The sequence below is a fragment of the Hemiscyllium ocellatum genome, chromosome 30, assembly GCF_020745735.1.
Source record: "Hemiscyllium ocellatum isolate sHemOce1 chromosome 30, sHemOce1.pat.X.cur, whole genome shotgun sequence".
NCBI lineage: Eukaryota > Metazoa > Chordata > Chondrichthyes > Orectolobiformes > Hemiscylliidae > Hemiscyllium > Hemiscyllium ocellatum.
This window is the reverse complement of record NC_083430.1, coordinates 19919746-19939719: the sequence shown is the minus strand read 5'-3', so window position 1 is coordinate 19939719 and position 19974 is coordinate 19919746. Positions and strand designations below refer to the sequence as shown.

The window sequence follows — 19974 nt, the reverse complement described above, 5'->3', positions numbered from 1 at the left end:
GCCTGTTTCGGTGCTATATAACTCTTATTCTAAATCCTTTTAAATGGTTGTGGAGCAATATGATAAAACCAAAAACAATGACAGGTGTGCCAACAATTCCTCTTGAGCTGAATCTCCTTATGGAGTTTGGAACACAGTTCAGCAGTTATAACTGGAGTCCACTGCACAGCTATACAAACAAAACTTTCTGAACTGAAGACCTTAAAGCTTTTGAGGTCTTTGAAAGATCTCAATCATCTGCTCAAGCTTCAAAATAGGGTGTCAGATGCCTGAGGTGTAAATTAAACAGATTAAATCACATGGGAAAACTGCAGAGTCACATCTGACTGCTAATACTTTTCAACTCATTGGATAATGTACTGTAACACATCTGAGCATCTTTCCACTTTCACAAGGCTGGTCAATTAAATACTCACTTAACTTTACTCAACAAACCTACAGCGCTTATCATTGTATTAAAAAATATATACTTAACTTATCTTTAAATGCAGTTATTAACATCTATTAAACTTACCTGTTAAAAAGTTTTGAATTCCAGATTTTGGGATCCTCCATAAATCACAAATCTTCTTAGATGCTATGATTCATTCCTCCTGCTGAAACAGGCCTGGCTCCATGAAAAACGACACAATGAACCTGGCAAAGGCCATGGGGTACAGCACGTACCCTTAAAAATGCCACATATCCAAAATGGGAATAGAGGTAGAAATTTTGAAATCGTCCACACACTATTTTTCAATTCCATCTAATTTCATTTGAACATAGATGGAAACATGAAAATCCAGCCATTAATCTGCAACATTTCGATGATGGGGAGAGGGGATTATGTAAGAAGATTTCATTTCCTGGATTTTCAGATAATTAGCTGATCTGAGCAATGTTACTTCAGTAAATGGAATGCCAAGGTTGGTAGAGAAAAGTTACATCCACTCATGGGGAAGTCTGCAACTTGAAGAATAATTTACAGCCAGTCCTTAAGGAGTGAAAATAGAATACACTTCTCCACAAAGGGAGGGACTCTTCTTCATAACCGGCAATTAGATCACTCGATTCTTTTATATGTGACATTTTTGTTAATAAAAGATATTAAAGATACGACACAAACATGGATATTTGGAATTTAGAATACAGATGAGCCTACTTCTGTTCACACGTTCCAAAGTGTGTCTATACAGAGCTCAATTAATGTGTAAACACACACACACAATGCTCTGTGCACTGTTTCAGGACACATCCACAGAGCCCTGTTTTGCAATGACATCGTCAATGATTTTCTACTACCTCATACTTACAGATCTACCACTCACTCAGATGTTTCCACTGTACAAACCTCTCACCAAAGCCTCAATGGACTACAGCTTTCACTACTGCATGCAACATGACTACTTTGATCCTTCTCATTCTCCTAAACTCTTAATTCAGCCTGCCTTTTACCACTTCTGACTCACTCAGAGGAGACACCTTACCTACTGCTCATGAATAATGATGAACTGCTCTTCCATCCTCTTATCTCAAATCCAATTTCTCCCCTTGATCCATTGCAAGAAAAAACGGCCCATCATGAATTTATGACTTCACAGCACCCCTAATGACCTAAAATCCTTGGATGGCTTGCACTTGACATGGCCCAATCTCTGGACTGCAAATACATAGATCCCTAAAATCTGGTAGGTCCAAGTGCCTGGCTGACTATGTCCAAACCCCTGTAGTGTAGTCCGCTGAGCCTCTTTACTGACAGTGGTTGTAGCCCAAGTCCCTGTAGTGTAATCATCTGACAGTGGTTGTAGCACCTGACTGTATACTTCTTGACCCCATTAACAATCCACTTTTAATATTCACATATTGCTATTTGCTCAAAGGTTACACAATATGCTCACCATGTAAACTGCTGATACATACTGCGGTCTGGCATTGATGTAGTACCTGGCCACCTCCTTGACAGAAGAGTGCTCTTAAGTGAGAAAAGTTACACCCCTCAACCTCTGCGCTAAAAAGCAATGCAAGCCACAGAGCACTAAAGATGTAATGCATTAAGAAATAAACGTAATCAACACAGAGGTCAATTTTCTGTGGGTCAATGTGTGTGTGCAAAGAAAACAACATAAAGTAGATGCAGATTAGGCAGCCTCAAACATAAGCAGAAAGAATGTTAAGAATCATAAGATGCACCCTGTGGAGATGCTAGAGATGTGTGTGTATATCTCAGCATGCAATGCAACCTAGCAGAAGCATGCAAGTGATTGATGTCCCTAAGTTCCAAAGTAAAGAGGTGAAGTGGTGTCAGACTTGAACTGAGTGACATGATGATATGCTGAGGCTGGCGGTCTGTGGATTATGACTTATATAGGAGATGGGTCGGAGGAGGATGGTGACCCTGGAGGGTGCATGAATGTTATAGTGAAGGAGTTGAATGGTGACCTTGACAAGCATTTGGTGAGCTACAGGCACCAGGCATTGACACTGAAATTGGGAATTTGTGCCATTGACCCTCTTCGGGAAAAGGAGACAAACTAGCATTGATGCATAAATAAGGCTTTAATGAGATGCAAATACATGGATATAAATAGTCACTGCTCATTGGCAAAATTTTGAAGTTGCTATTTAAGGCTTCAGTGGATAATTGTAAAAGGTTTTCTCCACATTGAGATGATGACACTTCATTTTCTCTATAGTTTCCCACCTTTCTCATCTTGGATCCAGTCATGGGAGGGGACAAAAGAAAGAGAGTTAGATGGTCTCAAACCATTGGCTCTGATTCTCTGTCCATGGATACTGTCAGACTGGCTGAGCTTTTCCAGCAAATTTATATTTTTTAATTTCAGATTTCCAACATCTGCAGTATTTTACTTTTACTCAAGAAGAAGCTTCTGTTATGAGACCTGGCTCTTATGGATCTGTCTTTTGCTAATCAGAAAGTTGTGTGTTTCATTTCCCATTACAGCAATGTTTTTGCAAATTATCCTAATAACTGCAAAACAAAACTTGGACAAAATATGCTTTTTTTTATCAGCAATGAAAAGTTATTTCATTACTTCTTTATATATCCAGTTTTATTTTGTAAATTCATGATCATTATGTCACAAATATTAATTGTCTTTCTTTGATCAAAGCTGACATAAAATCTGAGGGAAAAATAAACAAGCATTGTTTGGGCTAAAGCTTTGGCACTGAGTAAACTACAGGCCTATGGAAATAGAAATTCTATGGAAATGATTCCCACAAGCACACGTTTCACCCCAGGATGACACAGTGGTTGAGATGGTATGGGAAAATCAAAGTGGCAAAAGGGCTTGTGTGCAGATGAAGCATTCTTGGGTTGTTGAGAAATGAAGCCTTGCAGATCTAACAATCTGTTGAACAACTGGTTCATAAAATCATAGAAATCCTATAGTGCAGAAGCAGGCCATTTAGCCCAACCTGTCCACACTTGACTTTCCAAAGAGTGTCCCACCAGACCCACACCCCTATCCTATCCTTGTAACCCTGCACTTCCCATGGCCAACCCATCTAACCTGCACATCTTTGGACTGTGGGATGAAACCGGAACACCCAGAGGAAGCCCACACAGAGATGGGGAGAATTTGCAAACTCCACACAGACAGATGCCCAAGGGTGAATTCAAACCCGGGGTCCCTGGCATTATCAGCCACTATGCCTCTCACTGGGTTGAAGTTTTAAAGTAGCAAAGTGGGCCTTTAACCAGCCCTGACACAACATTTGTTTGTTTTCATGAAACACTTTTTGAAGCAGTTGGCTAGAAGTGTGAGGAACTCTATTGAAACTACAATAACATGTAGTAAGGATTTACATAGTAGACCAAACTGCATGAAAATTCAGCTCTTACATTCTCATCCCTAACTTTAAATCTGTTTGTGGCCTTCTGATTTCCTACTTCTCTTAACTCCTCTGAACCAACAACTTACTCCTCTGTCTGAATTCTAATTTCCTCTGACACTGATCGAAGTTCGTCCTCCTCTCACTTTCTCCCGTATTTTGGCAACGATTTTGGTCTCAGGTTCTCCAGGATCCCCCGGCTTAGTTTCTTGTTCTTTGATCTTGTCGGCATTTTGTAAACACCTCACTATTGTTACTTACATTTTTTTTGATGAACATTGTTTGTGCTGATAGTTCCAATGTTATTAACAATCCTCTCCTGGCTCAACTGAGCACAATGTATGCTGAGTAAACCTTTTTCTTCCAGAACACTGGAAGAACTTTCACTACTCACTAAGTTTCATATTTCTACTTCCCACATTAGTCAACCGTACGACAGTTCTTGAGTGAGCTTGTGAACTTAAACTCGAAAGTAATTGTAGGCAATTTTGCCACAGGCTTAGCACATTTTCTTATCTTCTGTTTTAACAGATTTATTGGTCTATTTCAAAGGCCAGTTGCTGTTTGCTCTAAAATAGCATTAACAGTTGTCATATAACATAATTACATTGAACAATTGTCTCCTAATATCACCAACAGCTATTTTATATGTTGCCGTTAAAAAAGGTGCAACTACAGGCTGATTTGTGCTTTGGGCATAACAATATTAAAAAACCCAATCAAAATTTTTGATGACAAGAAATTCAGACCATTACTAAGAACTTGCCCCTTTCTGTCACCCAAACTCAGGATTATAAAATCTCTTACACAGAACATCAATGTACATCACACATTTTTACCCCATACCACTTGCAGTGTGAACATGTTTTTTTATCCATCTTGGAATTGCTTAATTTGGAAATCCCTTATAAACTCTGATTTCTGGTTCTCAATTTGTTTGTGAGAGGGGGACAGTTTCTCTCCTGCATTCTGTCTGGACCCCTCATTATGTTGAAACTTTGAATAAATGAACCCTCAGTCTTTTCCTCTCTAAGGAATGCAGTCTCAATTTCACCAATCTTTCCTCATTACTGAAGTATCTCATCCCTGGAATTATTTTTGGGAACCACTTTTGCACCATTTCCAAAGCGTTCACATCCTTCGTGAAGTGCTGCATTCAGAACTGCATACAATATTCCAGCTAGGTCAAACAGTATCCATCATAAGTTCAGCATAACCTTCCTGCTCTTGTACTGTATGGCTTTATTAATGAAGCCTCTTGTATATTTTAGTTTTAAAACAGTTCTTTCTGTCTTGCCTCATTTAATGACTTACGCATTTACACAGCCAGGTCACTCTGCCTTGCACACACTTCAGAATAGTACACAGTGTCTCTATTTTCATTGTATGAAAACATCACCACTCATTTCTCCACATTGAACTTCATCTGTCTCCTATCTGGACACTCTGCTAACTTGGAGAAAATGAGGACTGTAAGTGCTAGAGATCAGAGTCAAAAAGTGAGGTGCTGGAAAAGCACAGCCAGTCGGACAGCATCTGAGGAGCAGGAGAATCAACGTTTCAAGCATAAATTCTTCATCAGCAATGTATGATTTCCTAATGAAGAGCTTATGCTCGAAAAGTCAACTGTCTTGCGCCTCAGATGCTGTCTGACCAGCTGTGCTTTTTCAGCACCACACTTTTTCATTCTGCTAACTTTTCAATATCTTTTTTGAAGTTCTACACTTTACTCTTTCTGGTTTACAATTTTTAGAAAGTTTCTGTGATCCACAAATTTTAAAATGTCCCAACTCTGACCTCTGAGGAACTCCATGACAAAGCCATCTTCAGCCTGGAAAATATCTATCAAATATTTTTCACATATACATCACACGGACAGCCTTGCCCTTATCAACCTTTGCTGTTGCCTCTTCAAAAAAAAACTCTACAACTAACTACTAGGAAGTCTGTGATGGTGATACAGGTTTGTACACATACTGATCTTCCCTCATGCTCTTGAAAATTACCCTTGGCTATTAATGAGAAAACATTTTCCACAACTATTTCTGTTCATAGTCAGGTATAATTTGCATTGTTTAAGTGCATGTTTGCAAAACAATTGGAATTTTTTTTAAATTAATGATTCCATCTTAATTTTTAAGTATTTGGTCCTGAAAATGTCTCCAGTAGAGACATTTTTTAAACCTGAAACACCTATCATCTGTACACATCTTTAAACATCCAAAAATGACAGTGATGCCAAACACGAAGAGTGAAATTCTCTGTGGTATTTTTGAGTTTTTTTAAAATCAAATATAAATCAAATTGTTGTGGAAATAATACGAATCAATCATTCACAAATCCAACCTATAATCTTTCACATGTTACTTTTCTACTTGTTTTTGCATCCTTCACACCTTGACTGAAATGAAAGGAATTTGCATTTGAAGCAAACTTCAAAAAGAGTTCTAAAAGATCACTTAGATATTTTAAATGATAAATACACACACAAATTAAACCTGCTGATCCAAGTGCTTCTTACCTGAAATCCACGCCTGTTCTTTTCCCCCATTCAGGAACTCCTGGGTCAGGGCACATATTATAACCCTGTGCTGTTCCTGCTTGAGTCACTATAAAGAAAATAGATACATTTATGTGAAATCTTTACAAACACCAATTTTTTTAGTTATCTTTCCTCCAATTCCTCCAAACTACAACTATTGATTAATGAATAAGATATCATGACAAATAAACCCTTTCAGCAATAAAACAGCTTGGCGGTCTAATTTTAACTGGTGAACCAAATGATGATTTGGAGTGGCACAGAGGCTCAGTGGCTAGCACTGCTGCCTCATAGCACTAAGGACCTGGGTTTGATTCCTGCCTCGGGCCACTGTCTGTGTGGACATTCTCCCTGTGTCTGTGTGGGTTTCCTTAGGGTGCTCTGGTTTCCTCCCACAGTCCAAAGATGTGCAGGTCAGATGAATTGGCCGTGCTAAATTGCCCATAGTATTAGGTGTTTAAGTCAGAGGTAAATTTACGGGGGTGGGTTACTGTTTGAAAGGTTAGTGTGGACTTGTTGGGCCAAATGACCTGTTTCCATAGTGTAGGGAATCTAATGACTCATTTCTTGTTTAATCTTGATGCATTTACTTTACTATTGATTCTCTCATTAGAATACTCTGCTTTTACTTGCTATATGAATCTCTCACGTGCAAGTAATATATGTTAATATGTAATACATTAACCAAAATTTTAATGTTAAATTTGCGCTTGCAAAATCAGAAGAATTCCTTAATGGGCACTCAAACTTGTTGGTCATACTATTGATTCAAAGTAATTTAATTTCACATGGTTGTGTAATATTCCATCATGCACAATTTTGACAGCATCATTAATCCATGTCAAGTAGATGTGCTGACAGCAAGGTTAAAATACATTTACAATTACATTTTCCACACTCTCACTTGTACACTACCAGAGATAATTAAGTCACTTGATTTCAACAACTGATTGATGTCATGAAAATAAGGAAGTCAGAGATGAAAGTGAAATACAGGGTATCATGCACACCAGTCTGCAAAACATAATCAACTATAAACATGAACACTCCTTCACTCTCTGCAGCTGCTGCACGACCTACCGAGTCTTTCCAGCATTTGTTTTTATTTATTTAATATGCCAGAAAAGAATTAGCTGATGGACAAAAAAAATGCCTTTTATTAAGTTGAAATAAAAGCAATTAAATGGAATTAAAGCTGAACAATTTAAGCTGAACAACAGCACCAGGGTCCCAGGTTCAATTCCAGCCTCGGGCAACTGTGTGGAATTTGCACATTCTCCCTGTGTCTGCGTGGGTTTCCTCCCACAGTCCAAAGATGTGCAGGTCAGGTGAATTGGCCGTGCTGAATTGCCCATAGTGTTATATGCATTAATCAGAGAGAAATGGGTCTGGGTGGGTTGCTCTTCGGAGGGTCGGTGTGGACTGGCTGGGGCGAAGGCCCTGTTTCCACACTGTAGGGAATCTAATCTAAAACTGACTTCACAATCAATTTTTAACATTCCCCTAATTTGTACAGCTGGTTGGCTTCATGTTTAATATGTGCGTGTCAACAACTGTACATTGTATAGGTTGTACTAAGCAGAAAACAACAGGTCTATATTTATACCTACAACACACTCTGGTAATGTGGCTTGCAAATATGAATTATAATGCTCACATGATGGTGTCACAGCTTGGCCTGCGCCTGACAATTTTTGAACATTTAACAAAACAAAGATGATTACTCTGTGGGTATTCAATTCATGTTTCAAGCCAATGCTTTGCAGAATCGTAAAGTGGGATAGTCATACAACTGAGCTTGTCCAGACAGTGAGTGATGTTGCACTTGTATGTAGTTAAATGTAAAATATGAACTTTAAATAATAACAATGCTACCAGCAGAAAGACACAAGGCACAGATAAGTAGAGTGTTAATAATTAAGTTTAAAAAAAAACTATGTCCTTCAAAATTGCAGCTTCCAACATTCAGTTTTCACAAACATAGTTGCAAACTACAGTTTTCAGAAAATATGTTCAGCAGTGAAAGCTTTGGACAACGTTAACTTCAGTGCACCATTTAAAAATCTGGAACGATGTAAACACAGGGAGATTATAAAAATCCCATTGGCTTTGCAAAAAGTAAACCAACTCAACTTATAAAGGGAAAAATAATGAACGCAATCATAACTGGAAACTGTAGAAAACAACAAAATCCAAATGCCACCTCAGCAATGTACAAGAAGAACAGCTGCTGATGTATTTACACTGGAATCTGAAAATCATACAAACACATGTTGATTGTTGATAGACAAATGGTGAAGGGCATGAAAATGAGTTTTGACACATGTTGATTTAAAATTGCCACATCGCTCAAGCTCATGCAAGGGCGGCACGGTGGCACAGTGGTTAGCACTGCTGCCTCACAGCGCCAGGGACCTGGGTTCAATTCCCGCCTCGGGCGACTGACTGTGTGGAGTTTGCACGTTCTCCCCGTGTCTGCGTGGGTTTCCTCCGGGTGCTCCGGTTTCCTCCCACAGTCCAAAGATGTGCGGGTCAGGTGAATTGGCCATGCTAAATTGCCCGTAGTGTTAGGTAAGGGGTATATATTGGGGTATGGGTGGGTTGCGCTTCGGCGGGTCGGTGTGGACTTGTTGGGCCGAAGGGCCTGTTTCCACACTGTATGTAATCTAATCTAATTACAGTGGACAAGGGACAACAGTGTCAGTGGATAGTCATGATTTTTATGCCCCGAGTTTCAAACATTTTATCATAGAACATAGAACAATTCAGTGCAGAACAGGTGTTTCAGCCTTGGATGTTGCACCAACCTGTGAACTAATGTGAGCCCATCCCCCATCATCATCCATATGTTTGTCCAAGGACTGTTTAAATGCCCCTAATGTGGCTGAATTTGCAGCTATGCTCCCTCACAAATATTGACGTCATCATCCTAGGAAAAAGATTCTCACTGTTTACACTATCTAATTCTCTGATCATCTTGTATGTCTCTATTAAATTCTGCCTTGACTTTCTTCTCTCCAATGAGAACAGACCAAAGTCCCTCAGCCTTTCCTCATAAGACTTTCCCTCCAAACCATGCAACATCCTCATAAATCTCCTCTTTCCATGCTTCCACATCCTTCCTGTCATGGGGTGACCAGAACTATACAAAATATTCCGAGTGAGACCGCACAAATTTTTTGTACAGTTGCAGCATGACATCACGGCTCTGGGACTCAATCCCACTACCAATAAAACCTAATACACTGTATGCCTTCTTAACAGCACTATCAGCCTGGGTGTCAATCTTCAGGGATCTATGAACATGGACACCAAGATCCCTCTGTACTTCTGCACTACCAAGAATCCTTCCATAAACCCAATATTCTGCCTTCCTGTTATTTTTCTCAAAGTGAATCACCTCACATGTATCTACAATGAACTCTATTTGCCACCTCTCAGCCTAGTTCTGCAGTTTATCCAAGCCCCTCTGCAACCTGCAACACTCTTCCACACCGTCCACCACTCCACCAACTTTAGTATCATCTGCAAACTTACTAACCCATCCACTTATGCCTGCATCCAAGTCATTTATGAAAATGACAAACAGCAGTGGTCAGAAAACAGATCCTTGTGACACACCACTAGTAATTGGACTTCAGACTGAAAATTTTCCATCAACCACCACTCACTGCCTTCTTACGGAAAGCCAGTTTCTAATCCAAACTGTTAAATCACCCTCAACCCATGCCTCTGCATTTTCTCCAAAAGCCTATCATGTGGAACATTATCAAAGGCTTGAATTGAAGTCCATGTACGCCACGTCAACTACCCTTATCAACATGTTTGGCCACCTTCTCAAAAAACTCAATGAGGTTTGTGAGACATGACCTGCCCTAGACGAAACCATATTGACGATCTCCAGTCAAATTGTTGCTTGCTAGCTGATTATAAATCCTATCTCTTATAATCCTTTCTAAAACTTTTCCTACAACAGATGGAAGGCTCACTGGTCTATAATATCTGGGTCTCCCTACTGCCCTTCTTGAATAAGGACACAACATTTGTAATCCTCCAGTCCTCTGGTACTAAACCTGTAGACAATGATAACTCAAAGACCAAGGCCAAAGGCTCTGTCATCTCCTTCTTAGCTTCCCAGAGAATCCTCAGATAAATCCCATCCAGCCCAGGGGACTTATCTACTTTCATACCTTCTAGAATTGATAACGCCTCCTCCTTACTAACGTCAATCCTTTCTAGTCTAATAGCCCATATCTCAGACTTCTCCTCTACAATAATCTCCTAAACTAAACATAACTAAATGATGGTCACTCTCTCCAAAGTGCTCATCTACCACTAAATCAAACACCTGGCCTTGATCCTTACGAAGTACCAAATCCATAGTGGTCTCCCCTCTTGCCGGCCCTTCGACAAATTGTGTCAACAAACCCTCCTGCACACATTGGACAAAAACTGATCCATCTGATGTACTAGAGCTATAGCATTTCCAGTCAATGTTGGGGAAGTTAAAGACCCCATAATGATCACCCTGTTCCTTTCACTCCTACCCAGTTGTCATTTTTGCTCCTCCACATCCCTGGAACTTTGCAGAGGCCTACAAAACACTCCCAGCAGTGTGGCCTCTCCTATTCTGTTTCTAACCTCAGCCCGTATCACCTCAGTAGATGAGTCCTCGTCAAAAGTTCTTTCAGCCCCGTTATACTGTTCTTGATTCATGAATTTGTTAGAGAATAACTGGGCAAGATCTGCAGGTGAAGCAGGATAAAAAAAATCCAGCCTTGAAAAGTAAGTAATATTTTCTGTATAAATTTTAACATATGTTGGCTATTGGACTTCAAAAATATATTTTTCTTATTCTTGGAAAATTGGGTCATACACAGCAGGGGTAACTAGAGAAGGTTGTTCACATTTTGTTCCCTCACAAATGTCATGCTACCAACCAGCTGATGGGGTCACTGGTCAGGACTCTGCTGACCTTCAAAAGGAATTGAACATTATTAAAGCACATGGGATTTCTGTGACCAAGACAGGAAATCTTAAGAAATCTTGAGTTAAGAAATTTCTTGACTTGACATTTCTGCTTCAGTTTAAAGGGCTATATTACAACTAATCTTTCAAGTTAAAAATCACACAACACCAGGTTATAGACAAGCTAGTCTGATGAACGGGCAGCTACCTGATGATGGAGCAGTGCTCCAAAAGCTAGAGCTTCCAAATAAACCTGTTGGACTGTAACCTGGTGTTGTGTGTTTTTTAATTTTGTCCATCCCAGTCCAACACAGGCACCTCCTCATCGTAACTCATCTTTACTTCAGTGGAGGCAGTGATGGAATAGAGTTAGGCCTGTGGGCCCCTAAAGACATCCATGGCAGCCAGCATGCTCACAGTGGTTCGTGGTTTGCCTGGGAGGATATGGACCACATATAATGGAAAAGTGAGGCTGATTTCATAGAGATTGCCAGGTGCTATGAAATGCATACTCCTGTAATGGGTCCAATAAAGTCAGGCGTATTGGGTGCAGGGTTGCTATGTGCAAATGAACACATGCACCGGCAAAAATATTTAGTACTGAGAACAAGGGTGGGAATCTTGAACCTATCTTGCATATTTTTCAATGGTACAGGAGTCCTCTTAATTCTGCAACAATCCAGGCCTACAATGCTAAAGAACAGAATCTAGCACAGGTTTATACTAAGTGACAGATTATACTTGGGGCTATTAGTATGTAAAGCAAAGGAGTAAAACAAAATCTTTCAGTGACACAGCTGGAGTTACCAGAGATACTGGACATCTTAAGTATTATGTGAAAAGAAAAATGAAAGAGAGAAATACAGAGAAGCAAAATTACTGAAAAATCCTCAGTGAAAATGGAATGAAGAGGGGAGAAGGGAAAGCAAGAGAGCAAGAGAGAGATTACAAAGATGAAATGATGATCAGACAGGCTAAGAAAATAGATAGGTTACAACTGGACCTCAAGATCACGTCCTTGGAAATATTGTTGGAAACTGATTTAACCAGGTAGAGTTGCACATAAGGAAAACAATTGCTGAGGGCAACTAAGTAACTCAGCAAAGTGGTAGAATTAGGACAGACATAAACAGCAGGAAAGCAAGAAAGTTTTTAAAAGTTATTTAACAGATTACCTGAACACATTATGTTAATAGAGGATAAATAAGACAATAAAAGTAATAGACAACAGCTCTCAGGGGACTGGATTCCCATCTGTATCCTCAATAAAGACCTCAACTAAATATGGATGAGGAAAACCATTTGGACCATATTTCCTTTCAATAAAAGCATCAAATTTCACTTGACATCATCACATAATAGACACAGTAGAAAATCAAAATTGAAAATTTATTGAAGAGAGAAAAAAAAACACATAGACTTAGGACAAAATCTTCCCCTCCAAGATCACATTCCCATCCTGCCCCAAGTTGAGACCCCTTGAGTTATCAAATAACGGCCTGAGGGGCAACTTTTTCACATAGATGGTGGTGCATGTATGGAATGAGGTGCCAGAGGAAGTGGTGGAGGCTAGTACAATGACAACATTTAAAAGACATCTGGATGAGTATATGAATAGGAAGAGTTTAGAGGGATATGTGCCAAATGTTGGCAAATAGGACAAGAACTGTTAAGGATATCTGATCGGTGCAGATGAACTAGACCGAGGGGTATGTTTCCATGCTGCACATCTCTTTGGATTCTATGACCAGTTGAGGGGTCTCTTCGTGCCATTTTCTGGTATTAACTCCATTGAGAACACGGTTTCCAACCAGGAAATGGAATGACCTGCCCAATGAGTTGGACAGAGGCGTCAATGTGTCTCAATTTAAAAATAATCTAGGGTGTGGATGTAGAGTAGGGTCTGGTTGCTGAAAGACAGTGACATTGCTCCTCAACTCTATGACACACCTCTCACCATAAGCCTTGTCCTGAGAAGTTACTGGCCATCCCACTGCCCCCAGGTTTCTACTGCACCACAGTTTCTGAAATGGCATTGTGGTTTACAATAACTGTCAGCCTCAGAAAATTATCTGGAAAAAGGCTAACTGGGTGACCACTTCAGTGCCAGGATCCACTGAGCTTTCTTGCTCATGTTGGTGCTGCTGGTCAGTAACATCCCACATATTTTTGCACCCACTATTACACTTTTCATAAAAAGCAAAATATTCATAAATTAGTTTGTTGAACATAGAAAACAGAGTCACTTACAAACTGAAGGCTTCTGATTATCTTTGCTGGGTAGCAATTTTACTCCTCGAGACTTCAGTTCAATCAACTTTTTAACTACAAAAAAAAAGAACATTTGCATGAGATATTCACGAGCAAAATATACTGTTTGCACTTCATAATAATGACTTCTATTTACATGGCAACTACAATATGAAACAATATCTCTACACCTTTTGTAGGAGTGTTATTGAACTAAATTAGACATGAATCACTTCAGGTCAAGTAAGGAGAGATGCATAACACCCTTATTGAAGTGGTAGGTCTTAAGAAGAACCTTAATGGAAAACGTGAGGGAGAAAGTTGGAGAGGTGAAAGGTAGAAATCCTACAGCTTAGATCCTCACCAGCCAAAAGCACACAGGGACTCTCCCCAAAACATTCTCAAAGCCAATGTTTGATGGGCAACAAATGCTGGCCTTGCAGACAATTTGCATTACAAGAATTTTTTTTAAAAAAATATCTGAGTTAAAACTAACGTGGAAGGTGTCGGACTAGGGCAGGTTATTAAAATAGGATGGGATGGGCAGTGTTGAGGCCATGATAGAATTTGAAATTAATAACAAGAATTTTGAACCCAAAGTGATGGATAATGGAGCCAAATGAAGGTGAGTGAGTGCAGGGATGGAGGGTGAATAGCGCTCGGTGGGAAGTAAGGTAGGAGCAACAATAGTTTGGAGCACCTCAAGTTTATGATGGGTATAGATTGGGAGACCAGTCAGGAGTGCACTGGGATAGATAAGTCTAACTGTATCAAAGACTTAAAAGAGGATTTTAGTAGAAATTACCATGGATAAGGTGGATAGGACAATGTTCTAGAATTGGAAATAGGCTTTCTCAGTAATGGTGAAGGTACATGGTCAGGAGGTCATCTCGAATCTTCAAGTTGGAAACAATCTGGTTAATCTCAGAAAGTTTCCAGGAAGAGTGAAGCTATGGGTGGCTTTATCTTCTCGGTATTAAACTGAAGTAAGCTTCTGCAGATCCAGTCCTAGATGGTGAATAAGTTGTGTGGTAATTTAACAACAGCAGAAGAATCAATTGGGATGATAGTAAGGTGGAGCTGGGTGTTGTTAGTCTTTATGTGAAAACTAACAAAGCACTTCTGGATGATATTGTTAAAATATATAGCCATGAGCGATGCCATCATTTTTCAAGTGCACAGACATTAGAGTGCGATAGTGAGAACATCTTCACAATCTAGATTGATAAACACTCTTTAAAATTAACACAGCAAGAGTAGAGTATGTTTACATTGTTCTGAATCTGAAGGGCAAAGTTTAATTATAAATGGAGAATCTGTTTACTATATGCTTATTCAAAATTCTTTAATTTGAATGAAATGAGTTTATTTTATTTCTGCTGGTGTCATCTGGTGTTAGTCAATTTGTAATCCAATACAATCAGGAAAGGGAATGTGACATCATATCATTAATCACATTCAGTCAAGTATTGATGAATTAAAAAAAAGCAAAAGATTGCTGGAACCGGTTAGCAACATTTCTGGGTGTAAATCTATCCAAAATATTTGCGCAAAATGCCTGATCATGGTAACACTGAAAACCACAGATCCAAATAGTAGATTTTCTTCATGCACTCGTTGATGTGGCTTAGCTGAAGATGATGTTAACTCTGAGATCTGTCTTCTGCTGTACCAACATTGCATATACAAAATTCAATTAATCCAAAGGCTCATGCAGAAATGTAACCAGAAATTTATTTTAAAAAACTCAAAATGAATCTCGTCATTTAAAGGAGCTATTGCATTTTCAAGATCTGAACATGCTTAAAAACGCTTTAGCAAAATAATTTTGTTGTGTAGCAGGTAAAGGTAGACTGAGTAGGAAGAATCAGCAACAGTCCTATTAAACTGTTCACATTCAAGGACCATGTTTTTACACTGTTTTATAATTTATGTTATATTATACTATTTTTATGGTGTCTGAATGGGGCATTGTTAAATAGTGTGGATTATGTTTCACTGGTTTGTCAACAATCAGTATGGCTTGTTAATGAACTGAGCTTTTAGTCACTAGACAATTTTCTTTAAATTTTTTTATTAGAAATTGAATTTTATACACCATTTAAGCTGGTAAATAATATGCTTTATTTCTACATAAAAAGAGTCACTTGTGATAAATCTATTTGCAGTGGTAATAAGTTGACATACTATTATATCAAAAGAGTATTTTAATGCAAAGAATTAAAGAAACACTTTGCAGTACTGTTAAAATTCATTGGCAGATTTTACATTTACAGATAAGCAAGCGAGTGACTAGAAAGTATTGCGTTCATTCATTGGATGCTTGCATCACTGACAGAGCCAGTACATACTGTCCATTCCTTGGTCTCCTTGAGAATATATTTGCAAGCCCGATCTTCTTGAACCAGTCCATATGACATAAATGTACCCAGTGTCCTTTTAGAAATGAAGTTTGAGAATTTTGACTCTGTGAGGAATATTTTCCAAGGTGATCTATTGAAAAATTTCTTTTAGCAATCTACGTCCAGATTGCCAGTTGCTGAAACTCTTGGTAACATTATTTTTCTCTTCATTGGCCTTAATTTGCTATCACATTATTAGTTTGCAACTTCCCATTTCACTTGTGCAGTGAAGTGGTAACCGGCCAAACAATTATCTATATGATTAAACTGGAGATATTTCTCACTTTAATGCAAAAAATCATAAACCATTCAAATATAATTACATATGTCATCACCATTAAAAATATGACGTATAAACAAATGTTTACTTCACAACAGGGTTTCATTGGAAAACAAACTGGTCAGGTAAACCTGTGCATCCAACTTGCTGTTAAACCTCATAATGTTTGAATATTTTCATGCTCAATAATGTTAGAAAAAAACAAGTGATAGAGTGTTATGGAATAGACCAAGTCCCCTTAAAATTTATGAAGAAAATAGCCAAGACTCTAACTTTTTCTTATTTTAAACTCAAGTGCCATGCATTGCATTTAAAATGTAATTCAATTGGTCAAATAATCAGCCTTGAAATTACCAAACTCAAATTACCACACTCAATTTGTACACTATAGTTAAAATACAACAATAGAAAGAATTGGAATAACAACTCTGCTGGAAAACTTAACAGAATAATAGATTATTTAATAACTCAACGTTAACTGTTCCAATAGAGTAACATCCCTTGGCAAAGGCAAATGCAATAAAATAGATAATCTCACAAGCAATTCTAGCATCAGGAAGAGAATTTCCAATGTTTAGCTCTAACAGAGAGAGGAATGACAGCTTCCACATCCAGCTTAAAGATCCCAGTGATCAAACCTAAAAATTTAGTTTCTGTGGGAGCTTACCACCACCCATTCAGGCTGCTTCTATTATTCCAATTTTTTAAAAAAACAAGGATTCACAACCTGTTTATTTCAATGGCTTGAGCAGACCAATTAGCACCTCTGTATCAAACTTTCTTCATTCAAAAAGGACACAACACATCTCTTAACACCATAGATTTGTCACAAGAGTTCTTATTTCACACCCTGGCTTTTGATTTAATTAACTAACATTAGTAAATGAAGGAAATGATGCCTTTGAGTGACTCATTCCTTTACTTAGTAAAGCCCTAGTGTGAAACCAAAGAAACATGTCTTTTCCACACATATGTGCATATGGTATTGCATTTTAAATACAATGTGTTTGGTTTTAATCTCATTCCTGTATTCAGCGCTCTTAAGAAATTCCATAAAATATAGAAACACATTTGCGAGCAGGCTAGTACTTCTTTTCCCTCTTTAAACAACGGACAGATGTCAGAGTACAATTATTTTAAACAACAGGATAGTCTTGTGTTTCTTTATGAACAGTTAAATATATTTTGGGGGCGGGGGTAGAAGTTTCTGGGCTTTCTTTTATGTTGTTGCAAGTGAAGAACTATAATCTGCCAAGTGTCTGCAATGTCTTCACTGCAGTTGCCTGATTGTAGATAATAAGCTTTAAATCAAACTACTGAAGGATTTACAGATTTGGCATGTGACAGTACTGAAATCATGAATTTTTCAAAGCTCTCTCAGTTTCTATAATTTATATGATTTATTTTAATTTGACAAAAATTGTATAAGTTAATTTAATGCAGCCTTTAATAGCTCATACATGAATCAAACTGAAGGAGCAGAAACGCTGCCCGAATCTTGAATAAATGATGCAGATGAAAGACCACTGAATAATTAACTTTTTATCATAGTCTATGCTTCAAAGCCAAAGTATTCATTCTGTTTTAGTCTCTACACAGAAGCTGAAAAGAATGTTTTGTTTCGGTGAGGGACAGGAGTGAGTTATTTATGCGTACAACTGATCAAAGACAATTTAGGAGACTACTTTGTGATGCATACTACCAGTATACTATGTCAGGGTAAATAACTATCTGGCTTCTGGACTTGGACACATTGAAGGATAACTCATTTATTCTATCTTGATTACTAATTCTGTCCATGACTAAAAGAACAACCATTGTCCTTTTACCAACAATGACAACACATTAAAAGGAAATTAATTATACTCTCAGGGTTGTTTAAGTTGTTAGATGGATCTAAGTCTTCCTTAAAGTAAGCTGAAAAGAAAATATAGGTATAAGCAGTTTTCAGACACCAAACAAAACTAAGAAAAGATGAGAGGAGAAAATCAGTCAGATATGATTAGAGCAGTGCGAACAATGAAATCAAAAGATAGACTTGAGAACATAGATGAGGACATTCCAGATGAAGGGCTTTTGCACGAAACATTGATTTTCCTCCTCCTCAGATGCTGCCTGACCTGCTGTGCTTTTCCAGCACCACTCTGATCCAAAAACTTGAGGACATAGATGAAGAGAGAGAGAGAAAAAGAGAGATGACCAAGCAAAGATACTTAGGCAGAAAGGACCAGAGTGTTACACAAGAAGAGATGAAAGGTCTACCACCAAAGCTAGGGTGCAGGAAGGAGGAGTAATTAACAATTGTAGTTAGATGATGATCGGTCCATTCTGAAAAAGTTAAAGGAAGTGGTGAGATAAATCAAGTGTATTGAGAGATGTGTAAAGAAGAACCAATGTTCTGAATTTTTAGATTAGATTCCCTACAGTGTGGAAATAGGCCCTTTGGCCCAACAAGTCCACACTGGCCCTCCCACCCAGACTCATTTCCCTTTATTTACCCCTGACTAATGCACCTAACACTACGGGTAATTTAGCATGGCCAATTCACCTAACCTGCACATGTTTTGGAATGTGGGAGGAATCCAGAGCACCTGGAGGAAACCCACACAGACAGATAGAGAATGTGCAAACTCCACACAGACAGTTTCCCAAGGCTGGAATCAAACCCGGGTCCCTGGCTCTGTGAGATAGCAGTGCTAACCACTGGAGCCACTATGCTATTGCGTATTGGGGATGAAAGCCTCTAAATTTGACTTTGAAAAGGCAGGGAGAACAGGATTGAAAGGTTCGAGATTAGTTTTAGATGGGATGCAATGCATAAAAATGGAGTTTGGAGGATTGTCAAAATAAATCGATGAAGGGTGGATGTAAGGTGCTAACCCAAGGCAAACACACAATAGCAGAAGAAATGATTCCAAGAGTTTTTCTTTGTTTAAAAAACATCACAGTCTCTTCTCATCTGATGGAGTTCAATGGTACTGTCACAACAGAATAAAATGAAGGATGTTACCATATATACTGAGCTAATATCTACCAGATGGGAAACGGGGAAGGAGATGTGCAGGAAATTCACTCGTAAGATAAAGATCAAAAGAGCTTTCCACCATCACAGGTACAGGTCAGGCACTCTCAGATATCCAAAATATCTTGAGGTTTCCTCAGTTGGCTTTGAATGAATAAACTGAAGCCTCTTCTCACTTGCAATTTAGAACTGGCAGATCTCTAACCATTTCAGAAATCAAGCATTTCACACTGTCAGTCTTTTGTTGAACAGGGGATGGATTTCTACAAAAACAGAACACAATACCATTCTCCCTCTTCCATTCCTTTCTGTCAGTCTGTCTTCTCATTCTTATGTTTTTTCTCTCACTTTGACTTGGGAACAGCTGGCCATTTTGAAGTCCATGTAAAGTCAATAAGTTTCATTCATTGTTTGATTCAGATTCCTCAAAACTAACTTTAGAGCCAGTCTCATAATTGGATCATTTTCACTTGTGGTGATTGACAGCAAGGATAATCAGAGATATAGAAACAGGAAATGGTATCTGACTTTCAACTGACAGTACAAATGGCAAGTTTGTGATGAGAACAAATCAATTATTTTTCAAACTGAAAGTACGTCACAGGCTTGTAATAGCATTGTGAAATTGCAGAATGCCTCTGTTGACAGCACATTATTTGTGCTACATTTATCTACA

The 19974-nt window shown here is 38.5% G+C and overlaps 1 protein-coding gene across 1 annotated transcript in view; it reads right to left on the bottom strand.

Annotated features, from left to right (window-relative positions):
- Nucleotides 1-19974, bottom strand: part of csmd2 (CUB and Sushi multiple domains 2) — a 605906-nt gene that overhangs the window by 545917 nt on the left and 40015 nt on the right. Inside the window, exons 2-3 of the mRNA XM_060847269.1 lie at nt 13595-13669; nt 6356-6443 (exon numbers count right to left, since the gene is read on the bottom strand). Of these exons, the coding sequence (XP_060703252.1) occupies nt 6356-6443; nt 13595-13669 (163 nt within the window). The remainder of the gene's footprint in view (nt 1-6355; nt 6444-13594; nt 13670-19974) is intronic.